Below are 19,477 nucleotides of genomic sequence, written 5' to 3'. Positions count from 1 at the left end.
GTAGCATGTAAACATTAAATTGTTGCTGTATTTCCAGCATTACTCATAAGATTGTCTTTTGCTGTCCCCATGCTTTCATTCTTGTTCAATGAGTAAAGTTCCTAAACACAGTATATGTTTTATAGTTTTGACTAATTACTGTGTAGGGGAAATCACTGAGAAGCACAGGATCAGGTCTAATAATGGGAGAGGTGCTTTTTATGCAGAAATTTAAAAATTAATATTACACCAGAAGTCTCTGGAGGTTACCTAAAGTTTTAGATATGTGATTATGACAGTTTAAAATGCAGTTTTTAAAATATAGAATGATGTTTTGAAAGGATGAAATGATGGCTGGGTGCAGTGACTCACGCCTGTAATCCCAGCACTTTGAGAGGCCGAGGCAGGCAGATCATGAGGTCAGGAGATTGAGACCATTCTGGCTAACATGGTGAAACCCTGTCTCTACTAAAAATACAAAAAATTAGCCAGGCGTGGTGGCGGGCACCTGTAGTCCCAGCTACTCAAGAGGGTGAGGCAGGAGAATCGCTTGAACCCAAGAGGCAGAGGGTACAGAGTGCCACTGCACTCCAGCCTGGGCAACAGAGCGAGACTCTGTCTCAAAAAAAAAAAAAAGAAAAAAGAAAAAGAAAAAGAAAAAGAAAAGAAAAGAAAAAAGGAGGAAATGATAACAGATATAGAATAAAAAACTGCAGCTTCAATGTGGTACATTTATGGCATGTCTATTAAGTTAGAGATATACTCTCACTAGTCATTGCATAGATATTGTGTGGCAATCCATCATCTCAATCAATCAACTATCCTCCTTGCTGGGCTTTTTGTAGTAGAGAATACACCAAAGAAGCTAAATAAGAGTCAAGCTGTCATCCTTATAAATAAAAGCACAGTTTTTCCCAGAGTCCTTGGAAAAGTTGGAATAGAGACCTTATTTGGGACCAGAAGCCGATGTAGGAATCTCCACCTAACAAATCCAAAATCTAGATTTTCTTCCCTCACCTGAAGGGAGAATTAGGTCTTAATGGCATCTCCCTCCCCAGGAATTACTTAGCAGCCAAGTACATGGAGGACTGTGGTTTGTCTCATAAATTCAGTTGCTGTTGGAAACAGAATGCCAGAGACCAATGTTAAGAGACGGATGACTGGCATCCTTTTACAACATAGGGCCAGGACTGCCTCACGCATGGAATGAGAAAGCTGAGAGCAAGCTTTGGCGCTTCTTACTTGTCTGTTATGCAAGTAGTGCAGGAGACAGAAGTGAGATTCCACTCACTTACTGTTTCAGAGGAATAGCAGCCAACCTATTGATAAATTGCGGCAAGGGGTTATCAGACTCTCATCATCAGATCAGCAGTTCCCAGTGCTTGGAGAAGAATAGTTAAAGAGTGAAAAGAAGGAGTAGAAATGTACTCTTTAGCACTCCCCAAATGAAAGTGGAGTAGGGGGTACCCTCTTCATGGAAACACAGGAATTAGAGAACAATCATCTTGATCTAAAAATTCTCGAACACCAGAAAACATGGGAGCTCAGAGGCACACATTCATTCCTCAATTTTACCAAAAAATTCATATTTACTGAGTGCCAAGTACTGACGTAAGAAAAGATGATACAGGAATGATGGCAAGACACAGTCATTGCCCTCAAGACTGATCCTCAAGGAGATCAGTCTCCTTACACTGGAGTAAGAGTCTGATGATTTGGGTTTTGGTTCTGTCTACCAAAAGAACTCTGTACATTTGCATGTCTCTGATTCTTCCGAGCCTCCATTTCTTAACCATTAAATGAGAGGAGAGCGTAATATGCCTGCCTCACAGGGAGTTAATGGGATTCAGATACAGTGGTGTTCCCCAGGATCCCGTTGTGTACATTTCCACGTTTAGTGGGTTCTTCCTTTGTACCTAGCCTACTTTATCAATACCTTAGGAAAGAATATGAAAAACTCGTTCACCGAAAGAAATAAAAAACTACTGTGCTTGTAAAATGAGTCTTCCCAGGAGTATTTACATTTTCATGGAAGATTAACTTCTAAAATTGAATATGGAAATAATTTTCACTTATACACTTCCACGTAGTAACATCTTTTCTTAGCATTAAACTGGCAGGCAACTCCACTAACAAATCAAACTAACGCTTCTTCATGGAAAACAGTGATCTGGAGAAAACCTATTTTTTAAAGCATTTATTAGTTCATTCATAGACTTGGTAAACTTATCCAAAAAGTATTATTAGGATACTCTGCCTCATAAGAGAGAAACGGGTTTCTTTCCTTTGAGGATCTCCACTGTTGGTGAAGACAGAATTTGTGCAGTACTGACTGGATCACATCTGTCGCAGAAATCATCTCAATCATCGCATTAGAAGAGAGTGTCACTACCCACTACAGTACAGAAGATGAAAGAAGTGTAACAATTCGCAGCATGTAAATGTTCATCGCTCTGCCATCTTCCTTAACTGTAGTTAAGAGATGATCACAAAGTTATCATCTGCTACTCCCCAAAACCTGTCTGCTTTTGAGCTTAGCAAGTTTATCCACAAAACATCTTAGCACTAGATTCAAAAATATTTATTTAGTACCCATTATCACCATGACACTGCTAGGTACTGAAGGGCAAATGAAAGACACAGGCTTTGGTTTTAAGGCACTTTCACTGCTATATGACACTCCAAGTGGAATCCTATACAGATGGCATCTGAGTACAAGTTAAAGTAATGAGACGATTGACCTGGAGTAGACGGAACATACCATGCTACTATCTCCAGTATCTGAAGTATGGGTATGTGGCAAAATACTTGGCATACAAGGATACAACTGGGAGCAAATTTTGGAAATTTCAAGGTAACAAATTCCAATTCTAAATATGGAAGAACTTTCCAAATTCTAGAAAATACGTATGCAGCTTATGTACTTGTTGGGTATGTGGAAGGAGGATACATATGTTAGGGAAAAAGTTGAATATTCTCTCAGGTAGCACCATGATTTGCATATGGCAGGTGCTTAATTAGTATCTGCTGATTTGTTGTTTGATTTCTTTGAAAGACAGGCTATCTTATTGAAGTTTCCATGTCAATGTTAAATAATCTACCTCTTGAGAAATCTCAAGCAGTATCAAAGAGAAAGTTTACAAGCTGCTAACATGCTTTTATCGGCTCTTTATTTAACATTTCAGAACCTTAGGTTGTTGTCGGTTAATTATAAGTGAATATGGTCTGAAAAGAAACGATGTGGACCTGTTTTGTTTTGTTCTGTAACTACTGGAAAAACCCTAGAGTTTTTTATAGTTTTAGAAGCCTTCAGATCATTTGTCTAAACTTTCTGGTAGTCACGTGGCCAAGCTTATCTTTCCCTAAGGTCCAGTTAGCTATTTTATAATCATAGCTGTCTGGGTGGGTCTTCATTTGACTGTTTCTTATTATTGTTTCTTTTTTTTTTTCTCTTTTTTGAGACAGAGTCTCACTCTGTCACCAAGGCTGTAGTACAGTGGCACAATCTCAGCTCACTGCAACCTCCATCTCACAGGTTCAAGTGATTCCCCTGCCTCAGCCTCCCCCAGTAGCTGGGATTACAGGCATGCACCACCATGCCCAGCTAATTTTTTTTGTATTTTTAGTGGAGACGAGGTTTCACCATGTTGGCCAGGCTGGTCTTGAACTCCTGATCTCAGATTATCTACCTGCCTCAGCCTCCCAAAGTGCTGCGATTACAGGCATGAGCCACCACACCCAGCCTTTATTATTGTTTCTTGATGAATCTTTGCCTAATGCAAATGAGCAGGACAAAGTCCATGGACATTATCAAGATGGAAGAAAGAATAAAACTTATCAGAAGAGAGCAATACATATTCTGGCATGTTATCATGATTGACTTCATTTCTATTGATAACTTCAAGAATGAATCTTAGAAGTGTATTTTGATATACTGTGAGTATATAGCTAAGATCCCAAATTAATGTTGATCCATAAATAAAAATGATAGCTAACATTTATTGAATGTTTAGTAAGTGCCAAGGGTACTTTATACAGATTATCTCATTTACTACTCTCAGCAACAGAGTAAGATAGGAGTTTGCATTCTTTGTCCTGCATATGAGGAAGACTTCATGGAGCAGTTTCTTGTTGAAGGTTATCTAGTTGGGAAGTAATGCAGATGGGGACTGAACCAGGCATAAAATCCAGAACTGGTGCTCCAGACCTCTCTGCCATGCTGCTATCTTCCCCACCCCCTATCCTCAATTCCCTGACTTCAAGAATTAACACCAAATATTTTTTGAAAGAACTTCTGTTTATAAATTTATGTTGTAATAAGGCCAAGGCTAAGCTGTGGACTACTGAAAGGGAACTGACTGCAGCAAACGATGGCCTTTTCCATTTGAAAGGAAGCCTGGACTGTACCCGTCAGCAATAAGTTCAATTGACTCCTGCTCCTGTCACTTCTGAGAGAGTCCTCTGGCCAAGGTCTTCCTGCCCCATGGGCTGATAGAACTCAGCTGGCTGCCCAGCAGCTCGACTGTATTCTCCTCCTGAGTGTGACTGGTTTACTGTTATTTGCAGAATAAATTAGAGACAAGAAAGCTCTCTTTCAGCGTCTCCCTGCTAAATGAAACCAACTCTATTAGCTTATTCTGAATAAGAACATACATATAAGGAATGCCTCAATTGGTTTAATCCAGTTAACTAAACCCTTTGTTAATGAGCATTTTTCCACAATTAACTTCTAAGGACAAAAAAGACAGATTTCAAAATAATCAGAGAAGAAAACTTTAAAACTCTGCTCTAGGCCTGATACACATTCAACTTAAATCCCTATGCTGCTACAACTATATAATATTACTCACTAATAGTTAACGTTGAAGGGAGCACAGTAATTGTGTACCCAGATATTTGGACTAAGGGACTCATGTATGTGTGTTTCCTTTAACACAGCAAGTCTTTGAAGCAGACACTGTTATTCTCTCCATTTTGCAGGTTAGCAAATTGAGCCATGGAGTAGTTCATTTGTCCATCTAATAGATGATAGAGAAGAAATTTAAACACACATAGCCTGATGCCTTGACCCATATACCACATTGCCTCTTGATTATTAATGCATGAGAGAATGATGACTCCAAAATATATTATTCAATATATGGAGCCAGAACTGGGAACAAAATGCCTGACTCCACAGTGCATCTTTTTCATTGCTACACATACAACCTTTTCTTTTTCCTTTTGTCAGGACTCGATACAGAAGAGGTACAAAAGTCTAATGCATTTTAGAAAGATCTCTAATAGCCTGGCCATGGTGGCTCACACCTGTAATCCCAGTACTTTGGGAGGCTGAGGTGGGCGGATCGTGAGGTCAAGAGATAGAAACCATTCTGCCCAACATGGTGAAACACTGTCTCTACTAAAAATATAAAAATTAGCTGGGCGTGATAGCACGCGCCTCTAGTCCCAGCTACTTGGGAGACTGAGGCAGGAAAATCACTTGAACCCGGGAGGCAGAAGTTGCAGTGAGCCAAGATTGCACCATTGCACTCCAGCCTGGTGACAGAGGGAGACTCCATTTCAAAAAAAAAAAGGGCCGGGCGCGGTGGCTCACGCCTGTAATCCCAGCACTTTGGGAGGCCGAGGCGGGTGGATCACGAGGTCAGGAGATCGAGACCATCCTGCCTAACACGGTGAAACCCCGTCTCTGCTAAAAATACAAAAAAAAAACCCAAAAGCTAGCCGGGCGTAGTGGCAGGCGCCTGTAGTCCCAGCTACTGGGGAGGTTGAGACAGGAGGATGGTGTGAACCCGGGAGGCGGAGCTTGCAGTGAACCGAGATCGCGCCACTGCAGTCCAGCCTGGGTGATGAGCAAGACTCCATCTCAAAAAAAAAAAAAAAAAAAAAAAAAAGATCTTTGGTAGAGTTAATCAACCAATCAGAGTTAAATCAAAAAGGAAGTTCTGGTTGATTAATGATTCTTCTAATGATCAGAATCATACTTTTGGTTTAATTGGTTTTCCATTGGCTTCAGGGTATTCTGTTAAGAAAAAAATTCAGCTGTGGAATGTTTTTATTTCATCTTCATTAGTAAGAAAGGCCACAAAACATTCAGGGAATCTCGTAAAAAACTTGTCCTCTGAAGCATTATGCTTTTGTCAAACATCTGTGCTACAACTTTGAAGATTTTTCTCTTGAATCATATTTAGTAGAAATCAAAACTGTGCATAATCTAAGTTTGCAAAGTCAGATTCCTTCCATTTCATAAATACATCCTAATGACTGAATCAGACATTTTAAAAACATTCTCCAGCTCTTGATATCGGAAAAATCCTAAGTCAGCATCCATTTTACTCTTTATAGGATAAAATATTTCCAGAGCTTACAATTAATGAACTGTTAAATTCGGGCATATGGATGTGATATGGTTTTCAAATGGGACAAAAAGAAGTTATTAAACTTCAAAGTGATGACATTTTACCGTATCTTACTGGGCAGCATTCAGGAAATGTCCTTCAAATGAAAGAATTAACTTTTATTCCTTAAATGTGTGTAGTTCAAGAAATGCTAAGATTGTCACAATTGTTATTTCTGCAAGTTCTTATATTTATTATTTTCTTTTTTATTCTAGATCTTAATTCTTTAAAGTGTATGCTTGTATTTAGTTTATAAACTACCAATTCCTTCCTCCTGACAGTTGTAAGATTTTCAACCCCACTCCAGATTATTCCATTAATTGCTCTTCTCTGCCTAAAGCAATGAATTTTTAGTTCCACATGGCTCCTCCTCCCTTCTCCTATGTTAATATTCATGTTATCATCTTCTTAGAATATCTTCCCACTTCTCATATGCCCAACTGGCATTCTCTTTTCAGTGACAACGCAACTAACATATTACCAGGAAGCCACCCCTTTTAAGTGGTGGCATGGTTTGGATATTCAAATCTTTCTGGGCTTAATTCTCACCCAATGTTCCTGTTATAACTCCTATATTCAAATGAGACGTACTTATAAATCAGCAATGATAACAAAAGTTTTAGTGCATTTTATTTTCCAAAAATATTTGTTATAAAATACCAGCATCCTCCAGCCAGACCACCAAGAACACTACTATCATTGAACATATTTAGGTGTATTGACTAATTAAAATGAGGAAAAACCCACACCATCAGGGACCATGGAGTATTTTAGGAAGAAGGTATTAAAATGGACTTATATGATTGTTGCAAATGTTAGATGATTTGGAAGAGAATTCAAGGGAGCATGGTTTTTTATTGTCAAGAAGAGAGGGTAGTTCTGTGACTGGTTATCTTAATAATAGTTATCTTAGTAATTATTATACCTAGATGGAGAGAATACTAGAGTAAGGGTAAGCCGTGATTGGTAAAGAAGTGGCAATTACTACTATCACTTTTGACAGGAAGAGATTTGGTCCATTTTATGTTTTGGACAATGTTTGTGTTTTGTTCAGTCTTGGTTCTGATTATGGAGGTGTCTTGTTTTGTCTCGGTTCATCCCGGTTATAGAATGGCCTTGTCCGATGCTGTTTTGTGAGGTTGTCTGTGGTCGAGAAGATCACACTCTACACAGCTGGGAATGCCAGAACAACTCCTGGCAGCACCGTGGCCTGCTTGACAGCACCCAGCCCTCAGAGGCTGCATTTCCTTCCTCAACCTTTTTTTTTTTTTTTTTTTTTTTTGAGACAGAGTCTCACTCTGTTGTCACCCAGGCTGGAGTGCAGTGGCATGATCTCAACTCACTGCAACCTCCACCTCCCAGGTTCAAGCAATCCTCCCACTTCAGCCTCCCGAGTAGCTGGGATTGCAGGCATGCACAACCACACCCAGTTAATTTTTTGTACTTTTTTTTTTTTTTTTTTCAGTAGAGACAAGATCTCACCATGTTGGCCAGGCTGGTCTCAAACTCCTGACCTCAAGTGATTCACCAGCCTCAGCCTCCCAAAATGCTGCTGTTACAGGTGTGAGTCACTGCACCTGGCCCCATATATTCATTTTCTAAAACTTGAAAAGCATGGAAGGTACAGAGAAGAAAATTAAAAACTTCCTGATAGTGGCTGTTTAGCAGGAAAGGGGAGAGAGCAGGAAAGCAAGCCATCCTGTGTGTGCTGGCTCCGCAGTGGTGCTTCATCTTTTGGCAGCACCAAGGCCCTGCAGCAAGGAAAGCTGAAAAGAGAGCTCCGGGAATCTCCCCCCAAAAAGCCAACTCAGCTGGGGCAGTAAAGACATCAGTAACCAAGCTGCATTCAGAAGCTGGCATTCCAAGTCCAACAATTTGGAACGTTCTCCATGGCAATTGTCCTGCAGTTGCCAGCACTGTGGTTTTCCACTCAATGTAGCACTTACTGTGTTCCAAGCACATGTACTAACTTATCTAAAATGCCTAACAATCCCATGAAGTACATCTCACTGTCACCCTTTCTTACAGATGAGGAAACAGATACATGGAGGCTTACAAAAACTGCCCGAGGTCACAGATCTAGGAAGTAGGAGATATGGGATTTAAACTCAAGCAGTCTGTTCTGGGGGAATGTGCTACTAACTACAATATCAAATCATGTTAATTACCAAGTTTTGCCCACTTTGAGTATGAAAATCTTGACTGCAATTGTCAACAAGTTTTAGGACATCCCCATCTCCCATCTCTATTGCCATTTCTCTTCTCTCTTTCTCTCTCTCTTTATATATATATATATGAGCAGTCTCGGCTCACTGCAAGATTTATCTCCCTGGTTCACCCCATTCTCCTGCCTTAGCCTCCCAAGCAGCTGGGACTGCAGGCGCCCACCACCACGCCTGGCTAATTTTTTGTATTTTTAGTAGAGACAGGGTTTCACCGTGTTAGCCAGGATGGTCTTGATCTCCTGACCTTATGATCTGCCTGCCTTGGCCTCCCAAAGTACTGGGATTACAGGCATGAGCCACGGTGCCCGGCCCTACTCTCTGTTCTTTACTCTGACCCATTCTGTACTGGGATGGGAATATTTCAAGAGAAGTCACTTCCTCCTTAAGGACAAGATGAAGCGAGGCCCTCCCTCACTGAAAAACATTATCAAAGGTTTCCAGGTAAAATCATCATATGTATCCCTGGCAGTAGCAACTTAGAGAATTCCTGTTGAACACCCTCTACCCTTTGTGGGCTATAAAAGAACCAAGAGGTAGACCCTTTGGCCATTGTCTGAATTGAGCAACCTTTGGGGCTTGATAATCATCTATTTACTTTAGATGATACTAAATTAGAAGCAGTCAGTATACAAATACACATTGATCATCACCTCAAGACCTAGACATTATGGGGATGAGAAAATATCTAAAGAGTTCATCATCTTTTAGGCAAATGTCTTATGAACCCATTTCTATCCCGTCAAAGAACAACATAGATCAAGTAATTTCATTTCATATTCCATTCTCTGTTAGACATCCATAGTCCTGAAACAGTCAAATTAATGAATAATATGGTAATTTCCCAATTCAGCATAATTGACATCTATTGCCACCTCTACCAACGTGAACTGAACAGAGGAGGAAATGGGAGAAAAATTCAGAATCATTGGGTGACACTCAGCAAGTTTCCTTCTCAGTAAAATGAGGCAAATAATATCTATTTCACAAAACCCATTGCCGAATATAGGGCTGTTAATAATAATTATTGTAAGAACTAATGATAAATAGTAACATTTATTATTATTAAAGTTATAACATATATTTAATTACTCAATAAATTTTATAAACAAGTTATATAAAATATATAATTCTATTAATATAGAGAGTAAATTTCATAAAATACAATAAATATAAATTAATGTATTTATATCAATTATACCTATTATTGTTAAGCTAGTATCATTACAGTAACTATTACAAGAAGAATGTTTTCAAATATCTTTAAAATTCCTACATGTAGATCATGGCCAATTCAGTTTTAAAAACATTTATTGAGGGTTTACCATAAGCCGATAATTAATATACAAAAGTGAAAAAGGCAAGTGCCTAACCTGGCCAGTGAGGAGTTTCTGGACTGGATAAAAGATGGGCCCACCAACGGGCAATCTCAGTCTAGTGTATAGCAAGTACTGTGATTTGGGTTGGAATACAGAAGAGAGACGTCTAAGCTGGTGGAATGGGGGTGAACAGGGCAAGCGGAAAGTGTTAGAGATCACACATGTTCGAGGGGTGAGATTATGCTTGAGATCATGCTAAGTAGGAATCAGTCAGCTAAAGAGAAGGAACAATGGATAAGTGATCCCACATAATGCCAAAGAAGTGAACAATAACTTAAAATACTGATGCATTATCCAGACTTTTTTCCAGCCACTTTGCTGGACTGAGTTTTCAGTTGACTGTGATTTTATTTTTTCATTCATTATTCATTCATTTAGTTGGCACTGGGATGTCATAATCAGGGGTGATATTCACAAACACAATTATTGAAAATGTAGCTAACCAAATGCAGAAATAACTGCTAAGGGAAAGTAGTAAGATTTCTTTGGAACAGGTAATAAAAAGGAGTAATTTTTTTTAACCTCTATTTCTTACGTCTCTGATATCGGTGTCAAGTTTTCACATCGTGATTAACATGTTCAAGTGAAAAGGGATATCCACTACTATGTCTTCGGAAGGCAAATATAGAGAATTCTAATACTGCTGATTAAAATAAACTAGAAACCACAGATCATGCTTATTAAAGCAGTATAGCAAAGAAAAACTCAGTAGAGAGCATTAATTGAGTCAGTTGCAACTAGTTTCAATTGAATTTGATCCTTGTTAAAAGTATTTTCTTTGGAATTGTAGGTTTTGGAGAGGTTGAGTGTAGGATTAAAATAGCAACTGTAAAAATTATATTGAATTTATAGAACAACATTGCTCTGGAAAAAAACTTGCCAGCACCATGGCTCGCGCCTATAATCCCAGCACTTTGGGAGGCCAAGGCGGTGGATTACTTGAGGTCGGGAGTTTGAGACCAGCCTGGCCAACGTGGCGAAACCCATCTCTACTGAAAATACAAAAATCAGCCAGGTGTGGGGGCGGGTGCCATAATCTCAGTTACTTAGGAGGCTGAGGCAGGAGAATTGCTTCAACCTGGGAGGCAGAGGTTGCAGGGAGCTGAGAGCTCGCCACTGCGTTATGGCCTGAATAAAAGAGTCAGACTCCATCTCAAAAAAAAAAAAAAAAAAGAAAAAAGAAAAACTTCTCTTTAGGCCTAACTATGTCACCAGAGAGTTTTCCTACAGCAACGTTAGATGCAATTACAATATGGAAGCTCACATTGGAAGAGTAGGAGTTTGGAAAAATGTTCTTACAGGTAGGCTGGAGCTGGTTCTCAGAGAAGATCCATCTTACTTTAGAAGTCATCTTTATTTGTTGGAGAATGATTACTAGAGGTTCAAATGGAATTATAACCAGTTCTGAGTGCTCCCCACCTCAATGAAGACTGATATCAGTTTTGTTTGGTAACAATAATTTTTTTTAATTTAAAACACTTAAATATTCACTCTGGCAGACCTGCACTACCATGACCATGAAGAACTTTCATGATCTTTATCTTTTTCATATGGCTCAATTGCAAATAGCAGAACTTACCAAATCATTGTTAAATGGGGATATGTTAGCAAGCTGCCATGTATGTTTTCCTTATTGTTACACAATGCTTCCAATGGCTTTCATTTGAAAAGAGGTCTCCCCATCAGCATCCCATCAGACTTGTGGAGCACTCAGAACACACACACACACACACACACACACACACACACCCCTATTATTTCTATTCATCTCCCTTCTTGAATTTTTCTCCCGGTTTTTCCTCTGTCAAACTCTTTTTTACCCTTAGGAATTCTCTCTCTTTTATTTCAAAAAACTGTGCCAAAGGAAATATTAGTCATCTAATAATGTCCCGAGTGAGTTACTTATTATATTATTCTAATACAGTGTGCAAATATGTACTAATGTAATTTAGGGAAATCATGACCCAAGTGTGGCAGTCAGATTTTGGAACATTAAGTTAAAAATGTACTTTGGACAATAGTATACCAGCTCTCTATACCAACGAGCTAATCTCTACTGAGGGAAAAAAAATAGCAATTATAAACTTTAAATACACAACTACCTCTTCGTAGTTCACAGGGGTTTCTGTCTCTATTCATGTTATCCCATCAGCCTAGACTGTCATTAACATCATCCTCTGCCTAAACCTTTTGAAGCTTTCCCTGATCCCTGAGAAAGAATCAGCTGCATTTTCACAGTACACGGCGTACAGCCCTACTTAGTAAGAACAAAATTCCTTTTTGTGTATTAGCTAACTGCATGTAAAACGAGTCCAGAACTTGAATGGAGTTGTTCTTAAAACAAGCAGTGGCCTTAGGTGAGAATTAAAGATTTTGGTGGGAAAATGATACAGACGCAAAGAACAGTTAGGACTGGGTACTGGCAAATAATATAAAGTAGTTCTAATCATCATTCAGAGGGGCACGTCACATTTATATTTGATCCATGCATCGCCTGAATTGGTGGGCCACCAGTGTCTTTGGGGTGGACACTGGTGTATCAGTTTGAGGTGGATGACTTGAATTGGATTAAGACTCTCTGAGTAAGGGTGGAACTTCAGGGAGTAAAATACTATTTGAAAAAGCTACAGAGAAAGCTGGGACTTCTTTCAAGAGAGCAGATGCTCAAAAAACGGTTCCAGCCTCAGAATGGAAACCAAAGTGAAAAGTAAGAAACCAAGACAGAAAACACTGCAGAGATTGGAAAACAGACTCTCCATGGTTGACTGGCCTCCGGACAGAGTGGCAAGAGTAATCCTAAATCCCACTTTTTGGTTGGTAGCAATCCAGTTCTTTGAATTAGTTATATAGGTAGTTACCTATCTGAATAGATGGCTAGAGAGATACAATATATAGATAAATATATACATACACACACATACAAACATACATAAGCCTGGAAGATAATAAACAAATGACTGGAATAAATACTTGAAGTTGTTAACAGCAGTTTTCTGTGTCGTGGGGTTATGGAATAATTTGTTTCACCACTATTTTTCATCTTTCCCAAATTTTCCTTGGAAATGTGTCCTGATTTTATAATCAGAAACAGATAATTAAGTATGTGTGTGTGTGAGTGAGTATACTATTTCTTTTTTCTTTTGACTAAACCAGTAATTTTCAACTGAGGCCAAATTTGCCTCACAGACAGCATTTGACAATGTCTGAAGAAATGTTTGGTTGTTGCAACTGTGGGGTGTGCAACTGGCATCTAGTAGGTAGTGGAATGGTGCTAAACATCCTCCAAAGTTTGTGACAGTCCCCGACAACAAAGAATTATCCAGTCCAAAGAGTCAATAGTGCCAGGTTGGGAAACCTGGATTAAAGAAATGAAACTTTTATTAAACTTTTATCTCTCCATACAACTAATTCCATTGATACTATACACAGTTATTTCATATTAATTAAGCTTATTTTTAAATCTAAAATCCTAACAACATCTACCATTTTAATAAATATAGACATTCTATATGCATTAGCAAGAGCTTAAAATAAATAAGCTGTTTTCACAACAGTATATTTTCTCATTATATGACAATAGAAGTAATATCTACAAAAAGAAAAAATCACTCTGACATATTCTCTTCTTAACTCATGCTCTTGCTTCTTTATTTTTAGGGAAGTATTGATGGCTTTGTTACATGTGCCAATATAATTTTTTAGGCATATATCCCTATTTTAAAAGCAGTTGCATTAGAAACTATAATATTGGTCTCAGAATTAAGTGAAAATGACTTCCTGGACAGACAGTTGTTGGAAAGATTGTGTTTCTTGTTTACCTTTTATATCGGCTGGCAAAAGTTCTTATATAACAAACTCTAAATAAATATATACTGGATTGAATGAAAGTAAATAGTGTATAACTCTTCTGGATATGGTCGATATTTACATAGGTATAAAGATGTATAATACATTTTAGAATAAGTAATAAAAATGTTCATTTTTGGACCCATCTAGAATCAAGAATTACAGTTTATTTAATTCAATAAGAAGTTAATGGTCATCTTTGGGGGCATCAATCACTTTACCAGATGTCCTGCAGAGTATAAAAGTAAGATAAAATGCATTCTCTAGCCATGAAGAATTTGCAATCCAACCAAGAGATAGAACATATCTTGAGAAACCCATTTAGTTCCAGAGCAAAACAGCACATGGTTGAGGGCCAAAAGGAGTGACTAATTAGTGCAATAAAAATTTAAGGAATATATATATATATATCTCTGACTGGAATCATTAGAAATGGATTCACATCAAAGAGGAGAATTGAACTGACCCTTAACAGACCAATGAATAGAATTTTAATATGACCAGAATTGAGGAAAGTATTTTAAGGGACAGAAAATATCATAAACGAAGCTAAGAAGATAAGACTAATCAGGAACATGCACACAGGGCAGTGAAAGACAAGTACCTTGGCTGGGGCAGGCAATAAATTTGAACTGCTAGTAAATGGGCAGATTATTGTGACAGTCAAATGAGTGAATATCAGTAGGAAAATCCTATAAAATTCTATAAAATATCAAAACATACGAGTAGAATGAAACATGCCATCTCCAAACAAAGTTTGGAAATTGTATTTTCAGTCTCGACCACATTTAAAGTGATTACCTAATCTAATATGGTTTAGTATCATCTTCCTACACCTATAGGCCTTTGTACTACATAAAGCAAAAATCTGGCCTACATAATGTACCTAATGTTCCATAAAAATGACCACTGTCAAAGGCAAGCCAAATTTAGCTGTAGCTCTATGTAGCCTTTCCCCACCTTGTGACTACAAAGATAGCAGGAGTCCTCATTTCTGAGGAGAGGTGCTCTCATTAAATAATTATTTTAATTACCTTAACCCTTATTCTAACATTGTGTTTTAGTCAAGGGAATAATAGAGCAAGTACTGTATTCTGTCTCTTCAAGGAGTTTTGCCGAAGATAGGAACGAACAATTAACATTGTTAAGAATCATTAGACTAAATTTAATACACGTATGTTGAGCTCATGATAAAATGCAAGAAGGAACAGTTCATTGCCTCCAAATGGAAGAAATAAATGCCTTTTACCTAAATGCAGTTTACACGAACCTTTCTACTTGCTATGATAAACTTATCTTTCCTGATTGGAGACCCATAAGAGACAGCTTTGAAGAATAAATAGGCTTTACATTTGAGGTAAAAAGAATTCCAATGCCTAGCTTCCTTTAGTAACTATAATAATTAATAAAAACTACCAAAAGTTTGGCCAATGTGTCTTTAAAAATCAAATATTTGCATTAAATACACTTAAGTCTGTAAATACTACAGCTATGAAGCAAGAATTCTTAGATCATCTTAAAAGAGGTTTTTGGTAAATGTTAGCTGACCTACGAAACGTTGTTGGTTAGGAATGGATTCAGCTGCAAGTAACAGCCTTACCTACAATGGCTTAGCCAAATGGAGATTTGGTTTTCTTAAAAGAGAATTCCAAAAGGAGGCAGACAAGAACTCTTACTAGTGGCTTCATTATACTATTTCAAACAAAGTGTCCTCTGGTTTTCTAACAAGTATCCTTAGATGACTTTCAGTTACATTGCATTGTCCAGAACTATGTCACATGAACCACCTCTAGTTGAAAGCTAGGCTGGGAAATAATATTTTTAAGGATGTACATTGTAGTCTCAAATAAAAGAAAGAGAAGAATTACATAGGTCAGTTAGCAAAAGCTATCGGCAGTGCAAATTCAGAGCGATTGCAGTAAGACCCCAGCTATCGTATATTTATTAGAGCACTACTAAGTAAATTAAATTTGTAACACCTAACTCCAATATCTAAGTGCCAAACAGAAATCCATGTTCCAGGTTTTCATAAACTAAGTCATTTTGTGCCTTTCAGGTATGTCTTTGTCTAATGGATTTCTTGGAGAACAGCCCAAGCACAGCTTGTATCCATTCACAGAAAAGTTTCCTATGTAGTATTGCTATGCCCACAAGGGCAAGAGTGATCTATGAAGATTTCCACTCACTCAGAAAGCTACCAATTGACATATTGTGGATGGTCCTTGATAGGCCCAATTCAGGGAAGTGAAAAAAGGGAAAATTGCAGATATGGTATAATACCTTTATTTACCCAGCTGCTTTCTTCTTTTGCTAGTAAGAAAGTGGTAGCATCTTAAGAGCTGTGAAATTCCTCAAAATTACAGCTCAGTAGCTACTAGAGTCTGGTATACAGTGGGTGTTCAAGTAATATTTGTTGACTAGGCCTTTTGCCTACTTACTCTTATCAAAAGATATGCAAACATTGGTTTAAAACAAGCATTCTTCATTTACTTTAATGAAGCAGTCAGAAGTATTTAGTCAGCATCCATCTCACATGAATCAGAGCTCTATGAGGAGCCCAAAGGAAGTGCTTGCTAAGATTTTTCACCCCGAAGGTCTTGACCTGTCTTTTATGTGATGTGGCAGATTTTTTCTTTTCTTTTCTTTTTACTCACATCCGGAGCTAATTAATCAAGTCTGTGGAAATTGGTTTCTAAGCCATTTGGCCACCAAAGAGATTATCAACATTATAAAATCAGTTTAGAGCCATTTTTAAGTGTTTAACATCCTTTTAAATCAGCATATAAATCAGCTTGAAACAAAAGTTAGGAACTGTCAGTCAATGAATCAGCTAACCAAGCACTTGACATGATGTTAAGGGTCATTTGAAGGCACACAAATAACAGCTCTTGCCCTTGACAACTTACTGTCTATTTAGGAAGACAATATGTGTTCAGGGGAAAAACTCATGTAATAATGTAACATTATATTTACAATTTGTCATATTAATAGAACAGACAGTACATGTTTCATTTTTCCCAGAATATCAATAAATTTGGGCTTTGCTAAAGTGAAACAGGGACCGAATGTATCCTGTCCATAACTCAACTTCTGAGGCCCTGATAGGAGGATCACAGCCTTTTGAAGATTAGAGTATAAAGTGCCGTTTAGCATACATAAACTATAAGGAATTCACTTGAGCCATAGGACAAAATAAAAATAATTATTATTTTCTTTTTTTAAAACATTAGGTCATGGAACTAAAGGAGTGTTTGAGCTTCTGTCTGGATGGCGGAGAACCAAAGAGAACTTGCCCTTCAAAGACAGGATAGCAGATGCCTATTCTGATGTGATGGTCACCTATACCATGACCAGCTCCCTGTACTTCATCACTTTTGGCATGGGTGCCAGCCCATTCACAAACATAGAGGCTGTGAAGGTCTTCTGTCAAAACATGTGTGTCTCCATTCTGTTGAACTACTTCTACATTTTCTCCTTCTTTGGCTCCTGTCTGGTCTTTGCTGGCCAACTAGAGCAAAACCGCTACCACAGCATCTTTTGCTGTAAGATCCCTTCTGCAGAATACCTGGATCGCAAACCTGTGTGGTTCCAGACAGTGATGAGTGATGGGCATCAACAGACGTCCCATCATGAGACGAACCCCTACCAGCACCACTTCATTCAGCACTTTCTCCGTGAACATTATAATGAATGGATTACTAATATATATGTGAAGCCATTTGTTGTCATCCTCTATCTCATTTATGCCTCCTTCTCCTTCATGGGGTGCTTACAGATCAGTGACGGAGCCAACATCATCAATCTACTAGCCAGTGATTCGCCAAGTGTTTCCTATGCCATGGTTCAGCAGAAATATTTCAGCAACTATAGCCCTGTGATAGGATTCTATGTCTATGAGCCCCTAGAGTACTGGAACAGCAGCGTCCAGGAGGACCTAAGAAGACTCTGTAGTGGATTCACTGCTGTGTCCTGGGTGGAGCAGTACTACCAGTTCCTGAAAGTCAGCAACATCAGTGCCAATAACAAAAGTGACTTCATCAGTGTCCTGCAAAGCTCATTTTTAAAAAAGCCAGAATTCCAGCATTTTCGAAATGATATCATCTTCTCCAAGGCAGGGGATGAAAGCAATATCATTGCTTCTCGCTTGTATCTGGTGGCCAGGACTAGCAGAGACAAGCAGAAAGAAGTCATAGAAGTGTTGGAAAAGCTGAGGCCCCTATCCCTCTCAAAAAGCATCCGATTCATCGTGTTCAACCCCTCCTTTGTCTTCATGGACCATTACAGCTTGTCTGTCACAGTGCCTGTTCTGATTGCAGGCTTTGGTGTACTCCTGGTGTTAATCCTGACTTTTTTCCTAGTGATCCACCCTCTGGGAAACTTCTGGCTAATTCTTAGCGTCACCTCAATTGAGCTGGGCGTTCTGGGCTTAATGACATTATGGAACGTCGAGATGGATTGCATTTCTATCTTGTGCCTTATCTACACCTTGAATTTCGCCATTGACCACTGTGCACCACTGCTTTACACATTTGTACTAGCAACTGAGCACACCCGAACACAATGTATAAAAAGCTCCCTAGAAGAGCATGGGACAGCGATTTTGCAAAATGTTACTTCTTTTCTTATTGGGTTAGTCCCCCTTCTATTTGTGCCTTCGAACCTGACCTTCACACTGTTCAAATGCTTGCTGCTCACTGGGGGTTGCACACTTCTGCACTGTTTTGTTATTTTACCTGTGTTCCTAACGTTTTTCCCCCCTTCCAAAAAGCACCACAAGAAAAAGAAACGTGCCAAGCGAAAGGAGAGAGAGGAAATTGAATGCATAGAAATTCAAGAGAACCCAGATCACGTCACCACAGTCTGAGGGGTATAGACCAATGGATTATTTTTCTTTTCCAGTATTGCACAATGATGCAGGGCAAGTAAAGCTCAGACCTCAGCTGCTTGGGCTGGCCAGGGGTAACAAGGCAAGTCAGATCAAGAGTGCATTATTCATGACACTTCAAAGTGTCTGCTTCCTGGGGGAGAAGAGGGAATAAAAAAAGAGGAAAAAGTTATTTGCAACCTTGTTCTCCTCTAAAAACAAGTTTCTGGATGTAATCTGAGAGCTCTTCCAAGGAATGGATGAATCAATGGAGTGTTAAGATAGAAGGCCAAAAGAACCAGCTGCTTTTAAAAATAAAATGCTTAGGAGTTATGGAGAAGCAAGGAAAGGTGTCCTTCAAATAGGGGGAAAGACACAGGAAATGTGCCATGGCACTTTTCATGCTTGTTTTTTGAACAGGTTGGTCAAAGGAAACCTATGCACTTGGGAAGTACATATTTAATACTGTCTAAACCAAAGGACTTCCCAATCCATTTTATGTGTACATATATATGTATATATCCCATATATACATATACTTAGACTTGTCTTTAGTGTACATTGACGTTTATGTGGAGGGAGGTGTCCATTTGCAGATAGGCTGGCCTTTCCCTAGAAAGTCAAATCAACCTTAGCCAAATATATAGATTCATTAATAGCCATTCTAAATCAACCCAAGTGTCTCAGCAGTAAGAGTGCCATTCAACTGTGAGATAAGGAAAATAAACAGAGATGTGAGTTCATTAGATTATGCATATCATGTCAGCAGTCATCTAGACTTTTGCTTTG

At 38.6% G+C, this 19,477-nt stretch overlaps 1 protein-coding gene across 1 annotated transcript in view; it reads left to right on the top strand.

Annotated features, from left to right (window-relative positions):
• Positions 1–19,134, top strand: part of PTCHD4 (patched domain containing 4) — a 198,196-nt gene extending 179,062 nt beyond the window's left edge. Inside the window, exon 3 of the mRNA XM_007972309.3 lies at positions 17,055–19,134. Within this exon, the coding sequence (XP_007970500.3) occupies positions 17,055–18,688 (1,634 nt within the window). The 3' untranslated portion in view covers positions 18,689–19,134. The remainder of the gene's footprint in view (positions 1–17,054) is intronic.
• Positions 19,135–19,477: the final 343 nt, after the last annotated feature.

Source organism: Chlorocebus sabaeus, chromosome 17 (genome assembly GCF_047675955.1).
Source record: "Chlorocebus sabaeus isolate Y175 chromosome 17, mChlSab1.0.hap1, whole genome shotgun sequence".
NCBI lineage: Eukaryota > Metazoa > Chordata > Mammalia > Primates > Cercopithecidae > Chlorocebus > Chlorocebus sabaeus.
The sequence above is the reverse complement of the archived record's forward strand: the minus strand, read 5'-3'. Positions and strand labels throughout refer to the sequence as shown.